Below are 24,303 nucleotides of genomic sequence, written 5' to 3' on the forward strand. Positions count from 1 at the left end.
TAAGTGTCTCTGGGTACATACAGAACAATAATGCTTAGTTGCAAAACACTGTTAAGCCTTATAATGATTTACCCAAATGTTTACCCCTCATTTTTTTAAAGAATATTTTTGGGTTCTTTCTTACTGTTTTTTTCTTTAGAAAAAACCAAAAATCACTGTTTTTCATGAGTGCCACACCGTGACACACTTCGTTCATCTGTTCACAGCGGTGATCAAATGTTTCAGAACGCGCAACTGAATGTTCTTAAGATAAAACAAAAAGAAGGGACCAGAAGGGGAGGAGGGAGGGAAAGAATGTGCTCTGAGCAAATGAAGGTCTTTCCAATAAAAGCAGCTTTCCCTGACCCATGCCCAAAGGGTAAGCTGGAGGACCAGGGAGATATATCATGGGCGGTGTGCAGTGTGAACAGTTTATTCAGTTGCCTTAATTTTTATTCACTTTCCAGTCATCTGATTGATATTGCAAACATCTTTACAACATACAAATATATCATTTTTGTCAACCAGAATAGATACTGAAGAAATTCTTTCTCCATCCCTACTCCCAGTGGGAACTAAAAAACAAAACAAACAAACAAACAAAATAAAACACAAAACAAACAGAAATAGACCCCTCCCATCCCCCATCCCCTAAGCCAGTAAAGCAATGACAACAGCACCTTGACATTGTTTTAATTCCAACGCTATCAGAAGTTAAAAGCAGTAAAACAGTGTACTAACAAGAATCGAAGCTACTTACTGTCTAAAATGTAAACGGAATGTTTTGGTTCAAATTTTTGTTTTTGTTTTTTTTTTTTTGTCTGTTTTCTGAAAGAGGACAGTTTATTATCAATTCACAATTAAAGCAGCATGCAATTTATTATTTTTTTTAACTTTTTGTTTTCAATTCTTGGCAACGGCAACAAACCACAACATTATTGAGGAATGTAATGCAGACTTTTAAAGTTGTGCGCAAATGACTGTTTCCTTTCTGGTCATGGATATGTCCAATAAATAGATTGTAGAACCACTGTACTGTATAAACTTCATTTATACATGCAGTTCATAAAATTATTTTTTCTTAACTGAATAATTTACCCTGTTATGTATATATACAAATAGATAATTTTTGTCTTAATATAATCTATACAACATAAATCCACTATCTTCCCCTTTTAATGGTCAGTGTACATACACAGGAAGTGTCTATCCTTATGAAACGCCAGCCAATTCTCTTTTTGCTATCCATAGTCAGGGCCCGCACGTACGACTGGGTAGTTCGGCATTGCGAGTTCCAGTGCCTTTTGTCTATGCCCCTGCAGCCTTCTTTCGTGTAACCCATGGGATTACACTTGGTCTCGTAGAAATATTGCTTCAGTTGGCCTTTTGATACAGGGACTTTCTCCAGGACTGTGACGGTCCCACCCGACATGTCCACTGCAGTCTTTTTATCTGCCGCTGTGACCCACTCGCTAATACTGTCACACACGCTCAGCTCCCCACGGCGGGCAGGGTCGGAGTGGCGCCGGACCCTCATAGACATGTTTGCGGCATCCAGGTAATTTTTGTATTCCTCAAGCAGAAAGAGCAGAGGAGGCTCCAAAGGCACTTGACTGCTGAGCATCACTCGGGAAGTATACAAGTCCGCGTCCTTATTGTTCTCTTCGTTGGGCCGAACTTTCTGGTCCTCATCCAACAGCTCTTCGATCACGTGTTCAAAAGTGTCAGCCAATGATGTCGTCAGACCTCTCGAACCTGCCTTGGGCCCATTCACAGTCTCCAGAGTCCCATGGGTCCTCACACCTGGGTAGGCCAAGCTGCCTTGTCCGTGGACGTTTGCTTCTTTCATGGGCGCAGCCTTCATGCAACCGAAGTATGAAATAACCATAGTTAGGAAAAGGATGGTCATCACTCTTCTCACCTGGTGGAACTGTAGGGAGGAAGCAGAGAAAGACAAAAACGGGTTAGAGCTTTCTTTCCCAGGGCCCATGTGGCCCATCTGATTGTAATTCCAGACCATTCTGCCGGGTCAAGGTTTTTTATGTCTCAGTGATCAACTCCAGCTGCAGGAGACACAAATCAATGTCAGAAGTGTGCTATATGTGGCTTAATATAAACCAGAGACATGCAGTGTTTTCCCCAAGATTTAGCATATAAACCCAAGATTAAATGGTTTCTAGCAAGTGAAAAAATTGTGGCTTGACTTCTCCTATTTCCTCCCACTTTAGCAGCTTTGAGAGTTTAATTCTTAATGATTTCTGCTCATGCTGTCACAAAAAACAATCACAAGTGTTACAACTCAGCGCTTGCAAATGGAATATTAATCTTTCAAGTTAGCAGCACAGTCCTTGTAGGAATGTGTGACAAAAACAGTAGTGGCCTGAGGGTGGTATGGGACTCTAGTTATGTGGTGTCTAGGCATGATCAGTACACTAGAACAGAAGAGAGCTGTAAGGAGCCTTTACACTGACATTTTTCTCCCACAGACATAATCTGTTATAGCAAAGGAAGAGGAGAATTTCATTGGACCACCGTGTTTTACAGATAAGGAAGCTGAAGGCTTGGTGTCATGAAGAAAGTTTACATTAGAACTCAGAGATTCCCATTTGAATGTTCTATTACATCTGGGTGGTCATGCCTGAGAATGTTTTGCTCATTTCCAAACAGTAATCATTTTCTATAGATTCATTCTAATGATGTGCATATGCCTGGGGCAGACATGAAAACAATGTGCCCGGTTAAGAGAAAGCTAGAAAAGTCTGCATTAAAGGGCATTTTAAGTCCATTTCAAATGCTACTCACATGTAGACTCCACATTTATCTCTATCAGCTCTCTGAAGGCACTTGCCTTTATGGCTTTTTTTTTTTCTAATATACCAATCTAGCCAACAAAGCACAACTTCTCTTTTTATTGAAATTGTGATCCTGTCTGTGCGTGTGAAACTCTGAGTTTATCATATCTTTAAAAAGATAGATGAGCAGTATTTTACACACTTTGGACTAGGCAGTTAGTTCTTCCTTCTGTGCTTTCAAAGTTTCATAATGTCTCTTAACACCACAAAATGTAATCACTTCCTGTTTGTCAGAGGATCCCTCCACTAAAATTTGGCATTACACCTATAAGCATGCTCTACAAACCCAGTGAGAATGGATTAACAATCAAAATTAAAACGTACCTATGGATCAAACCAAGGTTACATCAGGAGGTGGAAGACTTCAGAACTACTTACCTGAAGCATTCTGCCCCTTAGTGGTAAAGAGTACTATCCCCTAGCTCTGACACTCTAACTTTATTTCTACTTCTCAGTTCTGGAACATGAACTTATGAAAAGACATACACACATGCTAATCATTATGCTGTGCAAATCCACAGGAAACAGACTGTGTTTCTGTCCATGAAGTGTTGATGAACACAAAAGCAACCTACCTCCAGTTGGTAAAGCACAGTGCAGAAGTGCTGAAAACTCTAGTACAGAAAATCAAATGTTCCCATCATCTGCTTTTGAAAGAAATAATGTATTCTACCACCAAGCAGCTTTCTTTCATCCCCAAATGCAAATTTCCTCGTAGAGTCACCTTTGCTTTGCATGAGGCTCAGAACTGATTGAACTGGGGGATGAAGGGGGCTGAGAACTGGTGGTATGTGGTATCCTGAACAAGGAACAGAGAGCTCAAACGGCATGAGCAGTGAGAATTCTCACCAAAGTGGGTCACCATGGCCCTTCACAAGTCCACAGTTGTATCAGCATTATCTTGATGTTGGTTTTCCCCATGAGGGCAGTGGCCACAGCAGCTGTAGGCTTCATTATCTGTGCATAGCCTCCACAACCAGCCATAGCAAAAGGAGGTGGTCCACAGAGCTACTCCAGCCCCATCAGACAGTAAGAAATGAAAGCAAGACAACAATTCTGCACTCACAACCGGGCAACGGTTCACCTAGTCTCCTAGAAGGAGGAGACTCAGCTTCCTGCTCCTTCCCAAGGAGACTGGATTCTCTGCCTGAAGCATTGCCCCCATTATGTACAGCAGCTCTGTTGTTTGGTAACCACCTCACCCTCAGCCAGGGGACATGAGCCACTTTTGCCTCCTTGACCAGGTATTATTTTTATATTATGCGTATATATGTATGTTTCTGTGTGTGTGGGTTTGTGCAGGTGAGTGCAGTGCTGCTGGAGTTACGGGCATTTGTGAGCCAAGCTCCTGGACATGGGTGCTGGGAGCTGAACTCAGATCCTCTGGAATAGCAGCATGTGTTCTTAACTGCTGAGTCATCTCTCCAGCTCTGTAAGCTCATTATTTAAAATTTTATTTATTTTCATTTTATGTGCATGAGTGTTTTGCCTACATGTATGTAAGTGCACCATGTGCATGCAATGCCCACAGAGGCCAGAAAGGGTTCTTAATCACTGAGCCGTCAATCCATCCCCAAGTCCATTATTTAAGACACATAAAATTGAGATATTGGTATTTTTAGCACTCTTAATATCATTTTGGGTTGTGGGAAAGCAACTTATGAGAATTTATAAACTTGAATTCAACAAAGTTTTAAATATCTTATATACTTGTCCATCTATGTCTTGTAGTTATCTTACATCAGGAGAGTTGATGCTGGGCTAAAAGTGATTTAAACAATATGGAAAATATTTTCTTAAATATCTTCTTCTTTGTAAGAAAATGGATATAGTATAGTTCTATCATGACTGTTGGAAGTCAGAAATCTAAGATATGCAATCTGATATATGCTCTATTGACTATGAAAAGCTGTCAATTCAAGAAACTTTCAGAAAACATTCTTTAGTGGATTATTTAAAGAGTAATGTAACAAATAGTAGTTTTAGGACATTTAATTTAAAATTCCTGGGAAACTTTCTAATTTGAAATGAAGCAATGGTCTATTTCAGTAGATTAACATAGAAAGAAATGTCATACATTTCTTGAGTGAGCTTTACAAACTTACATTATTTGGAAAGACTAGTTGAATTTTACTATATTGATCTGACTTTCCAATGGATCAATTAATAGAGATTTGGGTCAACTAGCAATAATAATGATAGCAAAATTTTGAATTTTCTGTCTTCTAGCCTCCTTTTTGATTCTTCTGAACTCTTCACTGAGTTACACTATACACTGTATAAGGATATCATAAAAGACTAAAAAGAGCTTCGGTCATGATTTTAAGATGAAATGCTTCCTACAGACTCAAATGCTGAAGGTTTAGTGTTCCACTGGAAGATGGAAACTTCAGGAACTGGGGTCTTGCTAGAGGAAGTAGTCAGTGGGGGCGTAACTGAGGAAGGCGTCTCATCCCTAGCGACTTTTGCTTTGCTTCTGCATGCCTCAACAGGCAACAGGCGTCTTTCTTCCCCCATGCCATCCCTCAGTGTCAGTCACTGGTTGAAACCCCTAGCAAAGCTCTCCTCCTTTCAAGTTTTCCCTCAGATATATCACTCATGGCCACAGAAACCGACACAGCTTCCATGAGAATTCTCACATTTTTGTCCTTGAGATACAACCCACCACCTGAAAGATAAAGAAGCTATGCAGTGTTGCTAAGGAGACAATTACTCCATCTGTACTTATATTTAATTAGTTCATTGGTACTAGTTTTGTTCTGAGGCTTACAACAATCAACTCAACCACATCTATAAAATATGAGGAAGACTTTCTTAGTCTTACTTTCAATATAGTGAATATATTATATGCTATAGTTTTAAAAAGCAACAGGGTTAAAAGAAAGGTTTGCTTGATGCTTGACTTACAAGGCCAAAACATTCAACTAGAAGAATGTATATGGTTGTGCATTCCTCCATTGCAGTACAACAACTTAAAAGACTAAAAGACTAGAGAACATTCACAGTCTTCACCCAATTGGATTGTTACAAAGAGACAGGACAGGTGAATTATCATTACACAGTTAAGCATACTATCACATGTTAGAAAGCTGATAGGTTACCTGTCGTCTCACACAGGCCTAGAAGCAGTGGAGCCAGCTGACCATGGGTTGAAACCTATGAAATGTGAGCCAAAATAATCTTTTCCCCCTTTCATTTAGTCCCCTAAGGTGTTTTGTCACAATGCAAAGCTGACTAACACAATCATAATCTCTGAGATCTTGCAACATTTTCAGGCACAGTTATTCTAGTGGATGGCCTTGTAGACAATGTCATCCATTCTAAAAGACCTTTCAAAAATCTAGGAGTATTGGAACCAAGTTTCTATGGAAAAACTAAGAAGAGGAACCAGATAACCACGCAGGTAAAGCAGGAATATGGGGGTGATGGTGGTGGCACATAAAGTTTTATCTGTTCCTAGTCTTTGGATTTATGTATAAGCATGTACTCAAAAGAAAACACAGCTTAATGATAGGGTGACTCATTTTAGACAATACTGTAAGTAACAAGGATAATGATAATGTTAAAGAAAGATCAATTAGTGTTTAATCCTAACACATAGGACATAAACTTAATGAGATTTTGTAAAATAATATTGAAAATATTTAATTTGCATCCAATTTCATCATATCCATATATTAACTTTCCTTTTGTTTTTTTTCAGTGATCGGATAAGGAGTCTATCGTCTAGTTTTATGTCTATGAAGGAGGTAGGACCAATGTTTAATCAAAGAAAATAAAAAGAAAAAATAAAAAAGATTCAGGAAAGGAATGAATGAAATTCTAGAAAGAGAAAGAAGTTACTTCCAAGTGAGAAATGAAGAAATGCTTTTGTAAAGATTTGGAATTATCTGGAGTGATCTAGAGAGGACACCAAGAGTGATGGTAGCTCAATTAATCTCATGGAAGTGAGAAGCATTGCAGTAAATATCTCTTGAGATTTCTGGATTTGAAAGAGTAAGAAAAAAGAGTGCATGGTTTCCCAACATCAGAAGGCTCGGTGGTGGGGCCGGGGGAGGAGGTGGTGACGATAGAGAGCTTGGATACTGCTTTGTGGATATTGAAGAACCAATAGGAGTTTCTGAGCAGGGGGTGCCTTAGGACCAGTTTATTACCACATACAGGAAACTTCCAAGAGTGGCAGACTAGAAGAAAAAGTGAGTTTACTAATTTTACTCTTATTGAGTATCTACCTTTAAAAATAAATGCAAAGTAGTTGTTTAAGTGTGGAAGTACGGGGTCAGGATCACTCTATTTACTGAAGCATATTTTAAAAAAGAAAGCGATTACAAAAACAAGAACAAGCTGAGCTGAGTAGCAACCATCAGTAATGTCTGCGTTGGCAAAAAAGCAGGACTCAGAGATGAAGATGAGGCAAAACTACAAACTTTCATTCCAATTATAATTGTACTGAACTTTGGTTCCGCAGCTCAGCACTTTTAATTCAAAGATCTCCAAATGCTTTGCAAATATTAAGTAATTAAGAGTCATAGGACCCAAGAGGTACAGGTAACTATAATTACCCCCATTTTGTGCAGGAGGAAGGAGGATCAAAGTTTTTAATCAGCCTGTCCGCTACTGTGGTTCCCTTGATAGAACAAGGTCAGAACCCAGATTCCAAAGGAAGCTAGGCCTTACACTAAAAGTACTAGTTTTCTTCAACTGTCTACATTTTTTTCTGCTGTTTTCTCATTATATATGCATTGCTAAGCCAAGACTAAACAAAGATGACCACAACACCAAGGGCACCCATAGGAAAATAGCTGAAAGTTGGAATTTATAAATAAAATAGGAAATAGATAATGATCATTACAGATACTTACCTACTTATTTTGTTGTCTACTTGATAATAATTTAGAAAATGATAGTAAATAATCCAGATGTTCCACAGCTTTGTAGAAATACTTTCACAGTGTAACTTTTAAGCCATTTATGTGTTAAGATACACAAATACACTTTAGTGATGGTAAATTTTAGGATTAAAAACTAGAGTAAGGAATACCTAGAAAACCAGCAAGGCATTGTTTGAAGTATGGATGTGTCTCCAGAGCAGTCAGGTAAGTCAGTAGACTGAATGGAGAAGTCTGCCCTCAGTGTGGGTGGACCTCATCTGTATCATTGACTAGAGAGGAAAGAATTTGGTTTTTCCCCAGAACTCTTCTTTTCCTGCTGTTAGACATCAGAACGACAAGCTCTTTGAATTTGTACATGTGGCCTTTAGATTTGGACCAAACCATGCTATTAGCCTACCAGGGTCTCCAGCTTATAAACAGCCTCTCATGGGGTCTCTTATCCTCCATAATCTTGTAAACCAACTAGGTCTATGTTCAAATATCTTTATCTACATAAAACATAATCTTTCATATCTGAGTACTCTGATTTCTTGGTTTTTCCATAGTGTTGAATGACATAAACATTACTCAATGTTACTAAAGGGGCTGAAGAAATTGATTAGTCTCAGTATATACCTATAGTATTAAATAAATGAAAATCCTATGAGAAAAAAATGTATATTCCCCTGAATCATTAAGTTGATAACTTTATATGCATCTTTGATAGATAGCACTGGTCCTCTGTTACCTCCCTCTACTGCCCTACCCTGACAAAGAATAAGTAGGTAATTGAACAACTTTTCTATTGACAGAAGACCTACCTTGCTTTTGGAGTAAAACCAGACCACCTGCTCCATAGGGACAGACACAGAGCTGTCTCCTTAGAATTACCACCTGGAGTAATTTGTACAGTACATTACACCAACTAGGTTCTCTGGATACCGAGTGACAATTCTCTTTGTAGTGGTTCTATTGGCACAGTATTTGTCTAGTTAAAGGTCTAGTTAAAGTAAGAACAGTAAGCCCTAATATGAGCTGAAAGATGCCTTGGAATTTGTAATAAGGAATGAAAAAATCTGACACAAATATCAGATCTGGGCAGAGAACCCTCTAATGCTGACATCCTAACATTGAGCACAGCTGCCATCATTCCAGAGGTCCTAAGTACTGTCATTATCTCTCTCCCAGGAAACCCAATGCACCATCATAAGCAACAGAGGTTCCCTAACGCCAGAGCTCCCAGAGATGCCAGTCCCATTCAAACCTTGTCCTCTGCCTTCCTGTCACAGAACAACATTGCCCAAACAGCATGTGACTTTGTAACAGTCTAGTCTCAGCACCAGGCATTTCCAATTTACTTATCAAATGAATAGGTTGCCAGAAATGTTCTTCTAAATATCCTTTAGAATAACCATTTTTGTTACAAGACCCAAATGACAGTTAAGAAGTATAACCTTTTAAAATTAGGATTCTATTTTCTTCAGAATTGCAGGTGAGATTTCCTACAATTCACTAAAGTAAAATTAAATTTACCAAATTCTTATATGTGGTAGACAGTAACATTTATTAAAAAGATAATTCCAATTAGTACCATGAAGTTTTAGCAACTCACTCTGTAAAGCACAACCTACAAAATTGTCAAATAAACATCATATTTAATGATAGATATTCTTCAATTACCATGAAATTATGAGGTGGGAATTTTTATGTAAAAGGATGATGACTCTGGGTGAACAGGAATGTGAAAACAACTTCATTATCATACAAACATAAGTAAAGTATAACTAAATTCTAGTTAAATGTATATTTTTTAATTTATAGAAAAATTTCAAGGATGAAAATAATTTTATATAGCTTAAAGTCTCAAGCATCAGCTTATAATATTTTGGGTGCACAGTTAAAAATTAAGTTTTTAATGTGGTTCAAAATTTTCTGTCAAGGGCTAGGAAGATGGTTCAGTGGATAAAATGCTTGTCACACAAATTTGAGGATCTGAGTTTGAATCTCCAGAAACCACATAAAAGCCAGACACATAATGTGAGCATCTGTCATCCCAGCATCTCTTACAGGGGTATGAGAGGGAGAGACAGGAAAATTCCAGAAGCTTGTGAGCCAGGTAGCCTGACAGGTGCAGCAGTGATGTCGTACCTTCACACATATGAATGCAAGTGTATATGTACACATTATATACACATACACAGTAAAATAATAAAACCTGTTAGTAAAAATGGTCCCCCAAAATGAATGATTTATGGGACCCGAAATCAGAGTTTTAGGAAAGTCAGGTATGGGATAAAATTCAACGTGCTACAATTAAATGAGCCCTTACATCTTTCTCAAAGTGTGCTCAATGAAGCAGCTGCATTGGCATCAGCCAGGAGCTGGTAATGAATGCAGAATCTCAGCTTCCTCCTCTCATTCCTTCACCCCACCCACTGTCAGAACTTACAGGTCAACTAGATTCGTACACTTCAAGGTGATTCATAAACTCACCAAGGTTGAGACATCATAGACTAAATAACACAGAGAAAGGCAGCCAAGTAAGATAGAGCATGAAATGGACATCAACTTGATCACTACAAGTACTTTCTCAGCATGTAATGGAGTTACCACCCTTCTTTCCTCCTTGGTTCCACATTCATTGCTCATTATGTGGGAAAGCACCTTTGCTTTTCTAATGGTAATAAGTAAAACTTGGATTCTTTTTTTGCCAATTGGCTTTTCCACTCTATCTATGCCATAAAGTACAGGATACCTAGAAAGGAGAACAGTTGAATGCATATTTGTAGAGTATTTTGGATATAAATATGGACTTGCTCAATCATTAATTTTTCTCCAAGTACTACAAGGCAGGTGCAGATACATTTACCTTGTTCACTTCCCACAATCTGATCTCACTCACTCAGTCAGGACCACACTGGAATTAAATGACTAGTTAGAGCAGAGAATAGATTTCCAAGCACTTCAGCCAGATGTCAAATTACTTTCATCCAGATATCTCCGGCCTTTATGAGTTCTTTGTGTTCTAGAATGGTAAATTCAGAGAGAGAGAGAACTCACTCACTCAGTAGAAGATTTATTTCTAGACTTGTCCTGAACCAGTAGATCTCTAGCTTTCTCTGACCAAGTATCATTACATTCAAAATAAGATAACAATCTCACTAAATTCGATAGCAAAAACAAGACCCTAATATATTATTGTATGTATCAAGGATCAAAAATCCTTCCTCCAACTCAAGTCTCTCTACAACAAATGCCCAATTTTTCAGTTGGCATCTAATATTTGAAATTATTTGCTTCAAGTACCTTAAACTTTTTTTTAAGTTTTAAAAAATGAAAGAAATGCCTAAAATTTTTGGAATTGACCAAAAATATGAGGGGGTTGTTGGAGCAATTTTGTAAACAGAATTGAAGCCTGGTTCATGGTTGAAGTTCCTTACAAAAGACTGCAAAAATTGTCAGATTCCAAATACCAGGAAGTCACCAAGTTTACCAGTCCAGACATAAGTGACCTACAGTAGGAGTCCTGCCAGTGTTGGCAAACCATGTGCAAATTTATGGGTCTGAGGTGACACTGAGTCTTATTTTCCCTGGTGATATCCTAAGAATTGTTGGGTTCTACCTTCCACAGCAGGTTGAAAAGTACAGATTCCAACTCAACTAAAGGACTGCCTTCCTCCAGATCACACACAGGCACACCTATAGGCAGGGCATGTTATGAAAGCAAATGTAATGCAAGATTGATGCAGTTGCACTCTTCCTCCCTAAGGGGAGAACATGTGGTAACTCTCAGATCTGAGGATAAAGGGAATCCCCTTTAAAGCACTGTTGTTTGCCATTATGTGTCGCTTGGAAACATTCCAGAACCATCACAATTTAAAACAAGAGAGAGAAAAAGAAAGTTAAGGCAGTGTGTCTCATTTCAATCTCTTTTTCACAATTAGCTACTTTAATCAACATTCTGTTTATAAAATACTGCTGGGCATCCCCTCATTCCTGCCCCCAGATGCTATAGGGATTCTGACTGTTGAGAGCCAACACCTTACCAGGGACCACCACCATGTACCTAATGGAGCCCAGAGCTGTGGTAAAGACATGTCCTTCCCAGTTTTTCCACAGATGATGCTCCTGAAAATTTCCATAGCCAATATATTCCTGTGGTCATCACAGCAATTTCCATTATAGAAAGAATATTTGCATATAATTAAACCCACCTTAGGACCAGACTCATAAGCTTAACATCATTAATTCAGAAAGACTAAAGTGAAAATGAGATGGCTACGTTTTGTTTGAAGAAGAGGCCACTCTTGATTAAACCCTATCTCTTGAAGAAATAGAACATTAAACTTAAAAAAGCAAGGGAGGTGAAACTAGGTGGAGGAAGAAAGTGGGAAGGTGAGGTGCCCCGGAGACAGAAGAACACCATTCCTTTCCAAGCTTCTATCATAGGGGAAAAATAAAATTAGCAAGAGAAGGTTATTAGCTCCCTGTTGCTCACCTTTATGAGACCATTTTCAGGAATCAGTGTGTTCCATTCCACTGAAGAGCAGAGGCACACACCACAGCCTTTCTTCTGGGATGCATAGTCATACCACACAGAAATGTGTGGGCAGATGCCAAAACATGTGTGGACACGCACCTCTTTCTGTAGAAACTCAGCATTCTGAGCATTAACAAGGATTAACCTGCACCCATGGAGAAAACTGGTGGCTCCACACAGCCAGCTGTCCTTCAGGTTATGCTTCAACTCTGTAATTTCTTTTAATTACTTACTGTAACGCACAGGAAAGTGCTCATTATTTGCAGCTTAATGCAGGAGGAAAAATAAAAATATGTTTCCCTGCCCACTGCCCTACTCCAGCTCTCAACTTTTCTAAGAGCTACTGCTCATCTGCATAGTATAAGCACTGGGCTCTGTGCATAATGAGCCATGTGTACCATATTCAAGAGGCTGGCTGTGTTCTGAGCTACTAAAAAATATAAGAAAAATAGTAACATTTCAGATGACAAAAATCCATATGGCTGGTCAGAAAATACCTCCATCACTTAAGCACTAGCATGGGAACATTCAAATCTGTAGGACCATGAGAAGGACAGTAAGAACTCTGCCCCTACCTCTTTTCACTAAATATTGGTTTGTACAGGTGACACACAAACTCAAATGCCAATATATTTCATCGATAATGGAATGGAAACTGTATTTTTACTTATTGCCTATACATAAAAACCATTGTTGGTTGGGTGGCTGGGATGTGGATGGAGGAGAGACTTTGGAAGATGCTCTGAAAAGCTGTATATATAATAAGGAATACTAAGCTGGATTTAGTATTAAAAATGACCCCCACACCATGAGCACTCTGTGTGGGCCAGATAATGTAATCAATCACATTTTATACCTGAGGACTCTAATGTTCAGAAGGGTCCAGCAAATTGCCTAAGACCATTCACCCAACACAATGGAGATGGAATTTGGACCTTCTGTATGGAATCAAGTGTGGATGTGATATCTTCAATTTTGAAGGTCTATTTGGCAAAGACATCCTGTAGCCCCTGTGTATCAGCTTCCTACTTAGTTCAGCAAAACACCATATGCATATCAGACAGTTTCTGGTATGCAGTTTGTTTAAAAGTCTAATTTGATAGAGTTGAATATAATGCTAATGTTTCTTTGTTACTACCCTATCCCTAACATGAAATTATTCCCTTAAGGTACCAACTACATATGCATAGTAACAGAGTACAATGTCAAAGTGATGCACGAAGGTAACTCATTGGCGATGTCAGAACATTTTCTGCCTGAGAACTCTCTGGGCATTGGAACAGAGCCATAGACTTTACAGACCACCAGCCACTGCTACCAAATGTTCTCTGTTAACTCCACTGGAGTAAGTCAATTAAAGCCCAAGTACCAAGTACCTTTTAAAAATATACCTGACACAAAATCTTTGTGATGCCTAGGGACATGAAGTTGGGGAGGTAGAAAGATCGGGTAGAGTTGGGGGAAGGGTTGTGAAAACGATAAAAATATTGTATGAAATTCTAGAATCAATAAAAAGTAGCTTAGGGTCTGAGATGTGAGCAAAAGGAAAGGAATGGCAAGCCAATCTCAGTCCTTGAGCATTCTCAAGGACTACCTTAGACTACAAAGAGTAGTGAAGGCCACAAAGACAGCAGAAAAGATGGTCCAGCCTGGAGCAAGCAGCACTCTCAGAGACTGTGCCAACAAGAGCAACAGAGTCAGAACAGCCCAAGACACAGGGTCCTAGAATAGGTTATCTCCCATGAAACTGGCACCTAGAGGTGCTTGGCTGAGGCAGGAGGACCCAACAGCCACAGTGAAGTGATGCAAAACACACACCTGGGCTGACATCCTGAATGTGTGTGTTGGGTTAGATGATGAATGCACGAAAGACAGAACACCTTGCTTCTTGCCATTGTCAGTCCTTGGGAGAGAGCAGACTTTGAGAGGAGCAGCTGCCAGGAGCCTTAGAACCAAACTGGAAATGCCTACTGTGAAAGCTTTCACAAGTATCGTTAACAAAAGAAAGTGTGTCTTTGTCAGTGATGTGTCAGACAGCTTTTGGAAGTCTACTTCTATACTCAGGGATGATCTCTTGTGTAGACCAGATACAATCATCAATGCAACTCCTCCAAGTGCAACTATTCTGGAGTGGGGAAGAAAGTGGTTTTCCCCTTTAAAGTGGCCCTGTCAAAGAGTCTATTTTTAAAAAGTCTTGCTTCGCAAGCAAGGTGGCTCATATCTGCAAGCCAAGAACTAGAAAGGTAGAGGCAGGAGGACTGCCACAAGTTCGAGGTCAGCTTGGGCTAACTAGTGAGCCGTAGGAGTTAGAGTGAGGTTCTGTCTCATAAATTAATAAGTAAATAAATAAATGTCTATTTGGATTGAATAACCTCTTTGCTATGTGTCATTTGCCATACTTTTTTAGTCAGTAGAATTGGCAGAATTTGTTTTTCTAAATAGGACACATTATCCTCACAGGAAAATGTGACTGAGAATCAATCCAATGAGAATGGTGAAGAGTTACAGGAGGATGACCTAGAATATGTGCCATTTGCAATGTGGAGATGTTATCTAGGTCATAAATCATCCTGTTTTCATATGACTCCCTATTTGCATAATGCAGGAAACTGCCTGGCAACTCTGAAGAAGTCTACTGATGCCATATCAGACTTTGGTGTTTATATCGTACCCTGGCATTTTAATTTATCTTGTGAAGTACTAATTATTTAATTACACACCTTGGGAGAAGTTCAGAATCATTCCTCAAAAGAGCATCCCTTAGGGATGATAGTTCTAAGCAGGATTTCTCTGTGCCTTGAGGTATATATCTTGAACTCAGTCCTGGAAATAATGTTAATAACAGAGAGAGAAGAACACTGAAAGCCTGGTATACAGTGCATCGTGGTGGAACAATCTTCTTTTCTGTTCCAATAAACACTCAAGATCTTTAGAGCCAACTTTGCTAGTTAGGTGAATAATGAATGCATGCTTAGCTTTCCATTACAGGAAACTCTGCAAGTGGCAACGTGGGTCCCATTCCATGTGTGTCACTAGAGCTGGCGTAAGCCCATGCCCATGGGGAGGCATTATTTCCACTGGAACTGTTCAGCAATCCCACTACAAACTACGGACAAAATAAAAGACTTGAGTGCTAACTTACAAGTGTCCTTTCCATTTCTCATGTCACCTCACACACTGTTGGTGGCACTATGAAGAGATGGATATTCTCATACTGCTAGTGGGAGTATTAACAGTTATGGACATTGGTCAGACATTTAGGGAATACCCATCAAAATTATAGGTAAATGTTATACTAGCACAGCAACTCTACTGCTAAGAACAAATACATATATATTTGGCTATTGATTGTAACAGGGTATAGAATGGAAACAGCCCAGGTTTTGAACTGCAGGAAAGCAGAAAAACCATAGTATCTGCTTAAAGACAAGTTCATGCAACTATGAGAAACATGTTCTTTCACTTATATACTGAAATGAAAATACTGTGGTAAGTGATAAAAATGAGGTACAGAATAGTGTCTATGTGGTATGCCATCTTCTATTCAGAAATGGGGGGAAACTGATTGTCATATTTACTTAAGTTTCTATAAAGCTCACCGTAATGGCCAATTGATCCTATATTAATATTGACAAATTGAGTCTATACTAATATCAACTAAAGGTGTGTGCTGGTAAGTTCAACTGGAGCAAGACTTCTCATTATAAATGTCTTTTTAATACAGTTTTGATATTTGAACCATGTAAATAAATTAACTATCCAAAATTAAGTTAACCTTAGGCATGATGATACATGCCTGTAATCCCAGTACTTGGGAGGTGAAGGCAAGAGGATCAGGAGTTCAAGGTCATCCTAAGTTACATAGTGAGTTCAAAGCTAACCTAGACTACATAGAACTCTGCCTAAAGAAAACTAACTAAGCAACTCTTAAAAATGCTTAGTTAGTTGACTTCATATTTTAGATCATTCTCCCCTATTGCTGTGGTGCAGTGCTAACTAGAAGTCTGACTGTTGTCATTTCAGTTCTTGGTAAATTTCACTGGAAGAAATTAGTAAAAGGTGGGGATGCCTGGTAACTGAAGTCCTAAGTTCTGATCCCTCCTCTCCTATTTTATGTAAAGCTAACCTCATGAAATAGCTGTTTGAATTTTTTTTTTTGTCTTTTTAAGACAGGGTCTCCCTGTAGACCCAGCTGGCCTGGAACTCTCTATGTAGACCAGGCTGGCCTTGAACTCATGGAGATCCACTTGCCTCTGCCGCCTAAGTGCTGGGATTAAAGGCGTGTGCCACCACACCCAGGCGACCTTTATTTTTCACCAGCAAATTAGACAAATACACGCATGAACAAATTGAAAGACCCTTCTGCCTCTTCTGTGATATGACAAGGATAAGAATGCTCACTCTGTCTGACTCATAGCATCCCTGTAGAATCACTGGCATAAGGGAAAGGGTTCTGTGACCTACAAAGGGCAACTCTACAAACAACTGTTAGGAAATGAAGGCTGAGGGATGAGCATGGGTAAACAGAATTTCCCAAAGTATCTAAGACACTGAAACTGTGGAAAGGAAAGAGAACTCCCTAAAGAGAGGATCTAAACATAAACAGAAAACAAGAACAAGCTGACAAAGAGACTTTGAGAGGAAGACATGTAGTTAAATGACTCCATATGTGGTCATCTGCGATCAGATATGTTGTGAATTCTGTACGGGCTAGCAGGGGACTGGAGAGACAGATATGGAAGTAATTGCAAGAATACAGACTTGGATATAAACTCGAGATCTGTGCTGAGGGAAGGGCCCAGTGTGATGGCCCTTGCTCTGTGAACAATATAGTTGCTGGAGACACGTGCCTGCCTTACACAGGTGGCCTCCCACTTACCTCCAAAGTCAGATGGAAACTTCAAACGCTTCTGAGGCTGTTCTCTAGAGAACCATTTATACCACATTTAGAGACTGAATGAAAAACCATTCTTTAAAAAGGCACCTTTCCTCTAAAAACTCTTCTCATCTCTACATGTACAGTCATCTGGAAAGCAGATTTCCCATTAAATGGATGGTCAAAGCTGTCTCACAATGTTAAACTAATCATGGAAATCTAAGCATTGCTTTCCACACCTTCCTAAAGTGAAACATCCCACGAGGCTAGAAATAGCCACATGTCAGTGTTCTAACCTGGGGTTCACAGGCAATGCTCTAAGTTGGTACTGACATCTAGCCACTGGGATAAAAAACTAGCTACCTGGAACCCAGTGGAAGCAAGTAAAGCCCTCCTTTCTATTTTGATTAGTGAGGGTCCCCATGTGAAGTCCCTGGTTCTTGGTTCCAGCAGGGTGTAATCCTGGTTTCAGTTGGGGCTAAGCTGGCTCACTCATACAACGCACTCTGGGACTTCCTGCTAATGAAACAAGGGACCTGTGCATGCAACTTCAAAAGACAGAGGTAGTGGGTTTCATCAGTCAGATTAATCAGAGTAATGGGATGCTGTGGGCAGGAAGAATCATTCTCAGCACTGCCTTTCAAGGAACAAGCTCTCTTGAGTAAACACAGGATGGGGTGGAACATTTCTCTCAAAATCTTCCAAACTGACCTTTCTTAAGATCAAAAATCAAGAAAGGTATGCTTAGAATCAAATTTAATCCTTAGACCCAGGAATACAGGTACCAGGCTTGGATAACCTCATGAAATTTTCTATTTCAGAAATGTTTCTATAATATGAAGTCAATGGACTATCCTGAGATGTTCAAAGTCATGTTTCTAGGTTAGAACATCTCCAAAACTCTGAACATAGAACCCGACCCAGGCACGATACACAACAGTGATTTAACAGTTATACAGTCAACCACTATGCTATGAAATACAGAAAACAGCTCGGATGGGGCAACTTTACCATGGGCAGCAGTTTTTCCAGTGGAGACAGAATTTCAGTTGAGTCTTGAAGGATTGATATGATTTATGAGAAGAAAGCCATAAATAAGCAAATTAGAGAATTATAACATTTCTGGTTTTGTCATCTCTGTTACAAAGTGAAGCATGCTAAGACATCAAGCACGCTACTGAAACATTTTGCTCTTTTGATAAGGTATTAAAGTATTCTTCTGGAGTTAGAAAGTGCTAATAAAATACAGTAGTACTGCTGAGCAACATCTGAACACTTTACACGTATTAACACATTTAATCCCTATCACTACCCTGTCAAGAGGTTGAGGCCCGAGATCACAAATGTATTCAATGTCGGACCTAGAATCAAACTCAATCCTTGAGTTCAGGAATGCAGACCCAGGTCTTTTGCTCTCACATGGAAGTCTCTGATAGGAAATTTCTTCCAAGTCAAAACAATCTGTAACAGGCCTCCCATTCAGAGCCTCTGAATGTTTGATTATTTTTAAGGTTGCAAATTCCTTTTAGCTGTGTTCTAATCCAAGTATTTGGACAATGAAATAAATGGTAAGTCTCTATAAATCACAAGATATTTGGTTTATTTTGCTTCTTGTTTAGCAGTTCTCAAACGTTGGTCCTGGCTCTAGTGCCTGCTTGGGGCACTGCACTAAGGCAGATCTTCATACTGCCCTACATACAGTAGGTTCCCCTAGTTTTTTAGATGAAAATGACTGTACAGAGCAATGAGAAGGTCTGGGGTAATCAATGCTACCACATGCTAAGGAATTCATTTACCAGGGATGTGAAGACCATGTAAAGAATGAGTTAGAATGGGCACATGGATCACTGGTAGAATATTTACTTAGCAGGTACAAGGCTCTAAGTTTAACCTCAAGTAGGAAAAGAAAGAAAGAAAAAAAAAGAAGGAAGGAAAGAAAGAGAGAGAAAGAAAAGAAGGAAAAAAACCAAAGCTCAAGCCAGACAAAATCCCAGCACCAAGGGGAGAGGTAGGAAAGAAGCATTTTAAAATAAATGGTAATGACATTAATGGTAATACAATTACATTGCTTCTCAAGATTATACATAATGGTTTCCAAAAGTTCTACAGTGAGAAACTTTTCATAGCTTTGAAGGAATATCTACTTTTCAGGTTAATATTTTCTGAATACTCTGAACCAGGAGGCCAACACAACTCTCAATGCAAGTTTCACAGGAAGAGGCAGAAGGACTGTCACCTTAAAAAGAAACAAAAGGATTCCAGGGTCACCTCACTATGGATGTCTACCTGTTGACTTCTGATTGAGAACAAACATTTTCCAATGGGCTTGGTAGAGCAGAGTGTCAAAGGATCTCTTGGAAGGGGCACAAGTTGAAGTTGAAGGGGCAGAACACGAGTTTTGCTATCTGCTCCAGCTGGACCAAAATTATTTGTTTTTCTTTTGTGTATTGGAGTTCTATACAAGAGTTTGTTAGGGGGAAGATTGTTATATAGCACTTTTTAGATTTTATAACACTAATTTAGAAGTTAGCAGATATGTACTTGTCTTTCTGACTTTGTTTCAAGGATCAAACTAAGAAGTCTCTGCAGTTTCAAATGAGACATTTCTATACACACGCCCTCCACACCCCCATGCCCTCCAGGCCCCGGCAAGACTCAGGGACCATCACAGAAAAGGCTGAGAGACTGAAAGAGTCAGAGGTGGTTGATGACTATAAGTAAAGTGTTTTTTGGACATAAAACAATTTACACGTATGAACACACAGTGGTTGAGACAGCATGCACCAGATTTGTGCAAGCTCTAGTCAGACAAAGTCCCAGCATGGAGGGGAGAGGTGGACAAGAAATTCTACCCCCAGCTGAGGAGCTATTGGCAACTGATAGATGCCGGGAGAGGGAGAGTCATTTTTCTTTCCTGGTGTGCTGCCTGGTAGGCTGATCTGACTCCAAGGGCTGAACTCACACCCAAGAGCACTTGGGGGAACACGAATTGGGCTTTAAAAAAACAAGACAATACAAAGCTAGGTGGTTAGGGAGGTGGGGGTGGATCTGGACGAGTTAGGAGGAGACATGATAATGAATATAATTAAAATACATTGTATGAAATTCTCAAGGCATTAAAAAATACTCAAAAATATTAAGAAAAAAATAGTCTCTGGGACTGGAGAGATGACTCAGAAGTTAAGAGCACTTGCTGCTCCTGCAGAGGACTTGGTTGGGTTTCAGCACCCACATAGCAATGAGCAACCATCTTTAACTCTAGTTCCAGGAAATCTGTTGTCTTCTTCTGGTCTCTGTGAGCACCAGACACACATGTGATACACATAGATACATACAGGCAAAACAATCATACACATAAAATAAAAGCAAATAATTTTTTTTCTAAAAAAATAGTTTCTACCACTGTTTATTTCTTATTTATTGTGATCACCTTGCTCAAGAATGAAGAATGGCTAGATGTGGCCATAGGCTTTGTACTACACAAAAAGCAGGACCTACTGCCATTCACTAATCATGCAGGCTTCTTTCCTTTTTTATTTTATGTGTATGAGTGTAGTACCTGCATGTGTGTAAGTGCACCCATGTTGTGCATGCTCGCGGAGGTCAGAAGAGGGTGTCAGATCCCCTGGAACTGAAGATACAGACAGTTGTTAGCTGTCATGTGGGTGCTGAGAATTGAACCAGGTCCTCCACAAGAGCAGCCAGTACTCTTAATGGCTGAGCCATCTCCCCAGCCCTGCTTCTTTCCTTTTTCAAAAAAAAATTATTATTTATTGATTGATTTAATGTGTATGAGTGTTTTGCCTGCATGTATGCAAGTGCACCCATGTCATGCAATGCCCTCAGAGGACAGAAGATGGCATCGGATCCCCTGGAACTGGAGTTAAGGGTGGTGCCACCATGTGGGTGCTGGGAACTGAACCCGGGTCCTCTGCAAGAGCAGCCAGTACCTCTTAACCACTCTGAGCCATCTCTCCAGTCCCATTCTTCTTTCTTTCTTTTTCAGATTCACAAAACAATTATGTGAAAGTTTGTTTCCTTGTATAGAGAGCAGTTAAATATTTCTGAGTTGATGATACCAATTGTGCTACACTTCTATTGCTATATTCCTATAGTCTAGCAAGACAACATCCACATTCATATCCTACATATTTGAGCAAAATCACCTCCTTCATAGATGAGAATGATCAGTTTCTTCATTTGTACATTACCCTTCTATTAGTCCAGCCCAAATTCTCCCTATAAACAGTCCCTGGTTATATCACCGGCTCACATTGAACCTGCAGTTACTTAAAACCTCTGAGATTCCATTATATCATCTGCTGAAAAGTGATCAGGACCTCCGGGCCCATCCTCCCAACTCTATACTCTGGTATATATTTATACAGCCAAGTCTTTAAAAATCACATAGGACTGAGGAGAAAGCTCAATCAGTAAAGTGCTTGCTTTTCAAGCACAAGGGCCTGAGTTTCATCCCCAGAACCTATGAAAAAGTGCACTGGCCTGCACTTGTAATCTCAGCACTGGGAGGGCAGGACAGATGGATCTTTGGGGCTCACTGGCCAGCTAGCCGAGTCTATTTGGTGAGCTCCAGATTACTGAGAGACTGTGTCTCAAATAACAAGGTAGATGGCATCTCTAAGGAATGACATCCAAAGTTTTCCTCTGGTCTCTACACACACACACACACACACACACACACACACACACACACACACACAATTTAATCACAGTGTTTTACATTTAAGTAAATGTAAATGATCCAGCTTCCATCATTCAGCAGAATGTCTGCAATGCCCGTTGGCTTTATGTTTTGATGTGATAAGCATATCGTCTGTGCCTTCAGACACATCATCAGCCAACACTCCATGCTGGGTGTACTTTCCCAATGTTGCATAAGAGAGAGCACCTTGGAGACTTTGGTCTAGGAATGTGGCCTGGGACTCTGCCAAGCATCTCCCTCCAGCATCATGACTGTAGCTTTCTCAACCTTCATATTCTACGTAACATAAAAGAAAGTTGTCAGTGTTTAAAAGCACATCCAAGAAATAAGTGAACATACGAAAAGATAGAGAAACTCATTTCATTTTGGGCCTAGTTTCAGGTTTCAAAGGCAGAGAAGGCAGCAGAAAATGCAATTGCTGAAGCAGAATTTCCAAAACCACGACTGATTACACTAAATGCCAGGTGGCAAAAATTGTACTGAATGAGCTTCTCCTTCACCCTTCATACACACACACATACATACACCTCTCTCTCTCTCTCTCTCTCTCTCTCTCTCTCTCTCTCTCTCTGAATGTGCTCCCCCTCCCATAAGAACATTTTCTGTACGCGGTTTCGTCTATGGATGATGTTAAGTGCACACAGCACAATGGCTTTCTTTGGCTGGCATGCTGTTTGTTCCATCTTTCTAGATACTGGCACAAATTTACTATCTACATTTCAGTCCCTGAGACACATTAGGAACTGGCATCTCCACTGGCATCCAAAAATTTGAAGACATTTTTTAAAAAATCTACCAAATAAGTTTGTAGTTGCTATCTAAATAAACTCCGACATTTCAAGTGTTCCAAACATAATTTCAAGAATGAATCAAATTATTCATGAGAAATTTTAGAACCAAGCTAACTAAATGACTTATAATAGTTACTGGGGAAAAATAAGTATTATTAAACTTATGTCCTCCAGTCACTGCCTTCCTGCCAGAAAAACAAACATGTTTTCAGAGCCATTAAGTTCCTTTATTGACTACTTGGCTACTCAGAGTCTAAGGCAACTATTAATGGATCTGCTTGTTCCTTTAAGACTTTTACCAATGTATGCCCTTTACCATCAGCATTCCTTGGAATGCTACTCTGGCTGCCTGTAGAGGTAAACTAAGTACAGATCTTGTCACTGGAAGAATTTGAGTTCAACTTATAATGGCTGGTTCCCAGCTTCCTCACTTTTTAACACTATTTATTCCAAGGTTGTAACTATCTTTACCATTTCCTTCTTTTGTTTTCCTCAGTTTTGAGGGGAAGTGTGGTATTTAAAATCCTGCCTCATTTATTACCCTGTATTTTATTCTTAAATCTCAAATCATTACAGTTAAAATTAGATCAGAGATGAAAGGCATTCTTTAAGCTCTTTCTATTCTGCTTATTTGGCCTTGTTATATCTCAGAAAGTGTAATGAATTGCCTGTGGCAAATGAATAAAATCAGAACCATTGTACTCAATGCTACAGTACATACTCATGAAAATAATAAATGTTCAAAAAAAGGTAGGGCAGCCCTTTGAGTGGGGGCACCCGTTTCTACATTGGATACTACGTGAAAATGCTAAAAGGACTTGGTGTATACGTTGAACTGTGGACCTGCTTGTTTTAAAATTCATCTACAGCCCCTAATGTTATCCTTCGTTCCTTTCTCCCCCTCCTCTTCACACACCCTTACCTGGGGGGCATGGGAACCTGGAAAATGCAGCCTTGGAGCATGGTCTGTACAGAAACAAGTGAGCCAGAGGCTTGTTCTCTAGGTGGCACTATTACAATATTCGATGCATTGCTTAAATTAATTTGAAAATTTTCTGACTTCCTATTATATACATATTCATTTCATACAAACTACTTGCAATTAAATGACAAGTTGCTTTTGGGGGGATTTAAAAAGCCAATCTGGCCGGGTGTGGTGGTGCACGCCTTTAATCCCAGCACTTGGGAGGCAGAGGCAGGCTGATCTCTGTGAGTTCGAGGCCAGCCTGGTTTCCATGGTGAATACAGGACAGCTGGGGCTACAGGGAGACCCTGTCTCAAAAAGACCAAATAAATAGATAGATAGATAGACAGACAGACAGCTAATCTGAAGTTCAGTGATTTCTTTAAATCATGTACTTTTAAACATTTATTTATATTTTATATATGAGTGTATTTCCTGCATGTATGTAAATGCATCCATGTCATGCAATGCCAGTGGAGGACAGAAGAGGGTGTCAAATTTCCCTGGAACTTGGTGTAACCAAAGATTGTTAGCCACCATGTGAGTGCTGGGATTGGAATACAGTTTTCTGCAAGAGCAGCCAGTGGTCTTAGCTGCTGAGCCATCTCTCCAGCCCTTAAATCATGTACTTTTTACATTTCCTGGTTATATTGGAATTAAGAAATCCTTTGCCTGCCCTCCTCCTTTCAAAAATGCAGAGGCATATC

General features: G+C 39.6%; 1 protein-coding gene across 6 annotated transcripts in view; it reads right to left on the minus strand.

Moving 5' to 3' along the window:
- Positions 1-656: 656 nt before the first annotated feature.
- Positions 657-24,303, minus strand: part of Bdnf (brain derived neurotrophic factor) — a 48,103-nt gene continuing 24,456 nt past the window's right edge. For 5 of the 6 annotated variants that reach the window (XM_008851139.2, XM_008851150.2, XM_029555093.1 and 2 more), the window contains exon 2: positions 736-1,909. In XM_008851139.2, coding sequence (XP_008849361.1) covers positions 1,142-1,909 — 768 coding nt within the window. In that variant the 3' untranslated portion in view covers positions 736-1,141. Of the gene's footprint in view, positions 1,910-24,303 lie in introns of all 6 variants that reach the window. The other variant, XM_008851145.2, reaches the window with a different exon arrangement.

Source organism: Nannospalax galili, unplaced genomic scaffold (assembly GCF_000622305.1).
Source record: "Nannospalax galili isolate Female #2095 unplaced genomic scaffold, S.galili_v1.0 scaffold11, whole genome shotgun sequence".
Taxonomy (NCBI): domain Eukaryota; kingdom Metazoa; phylum Chordata; class Mammalia; order Rodentia; family Spalacidae; genus Nannospalax; species Nannospalax galili.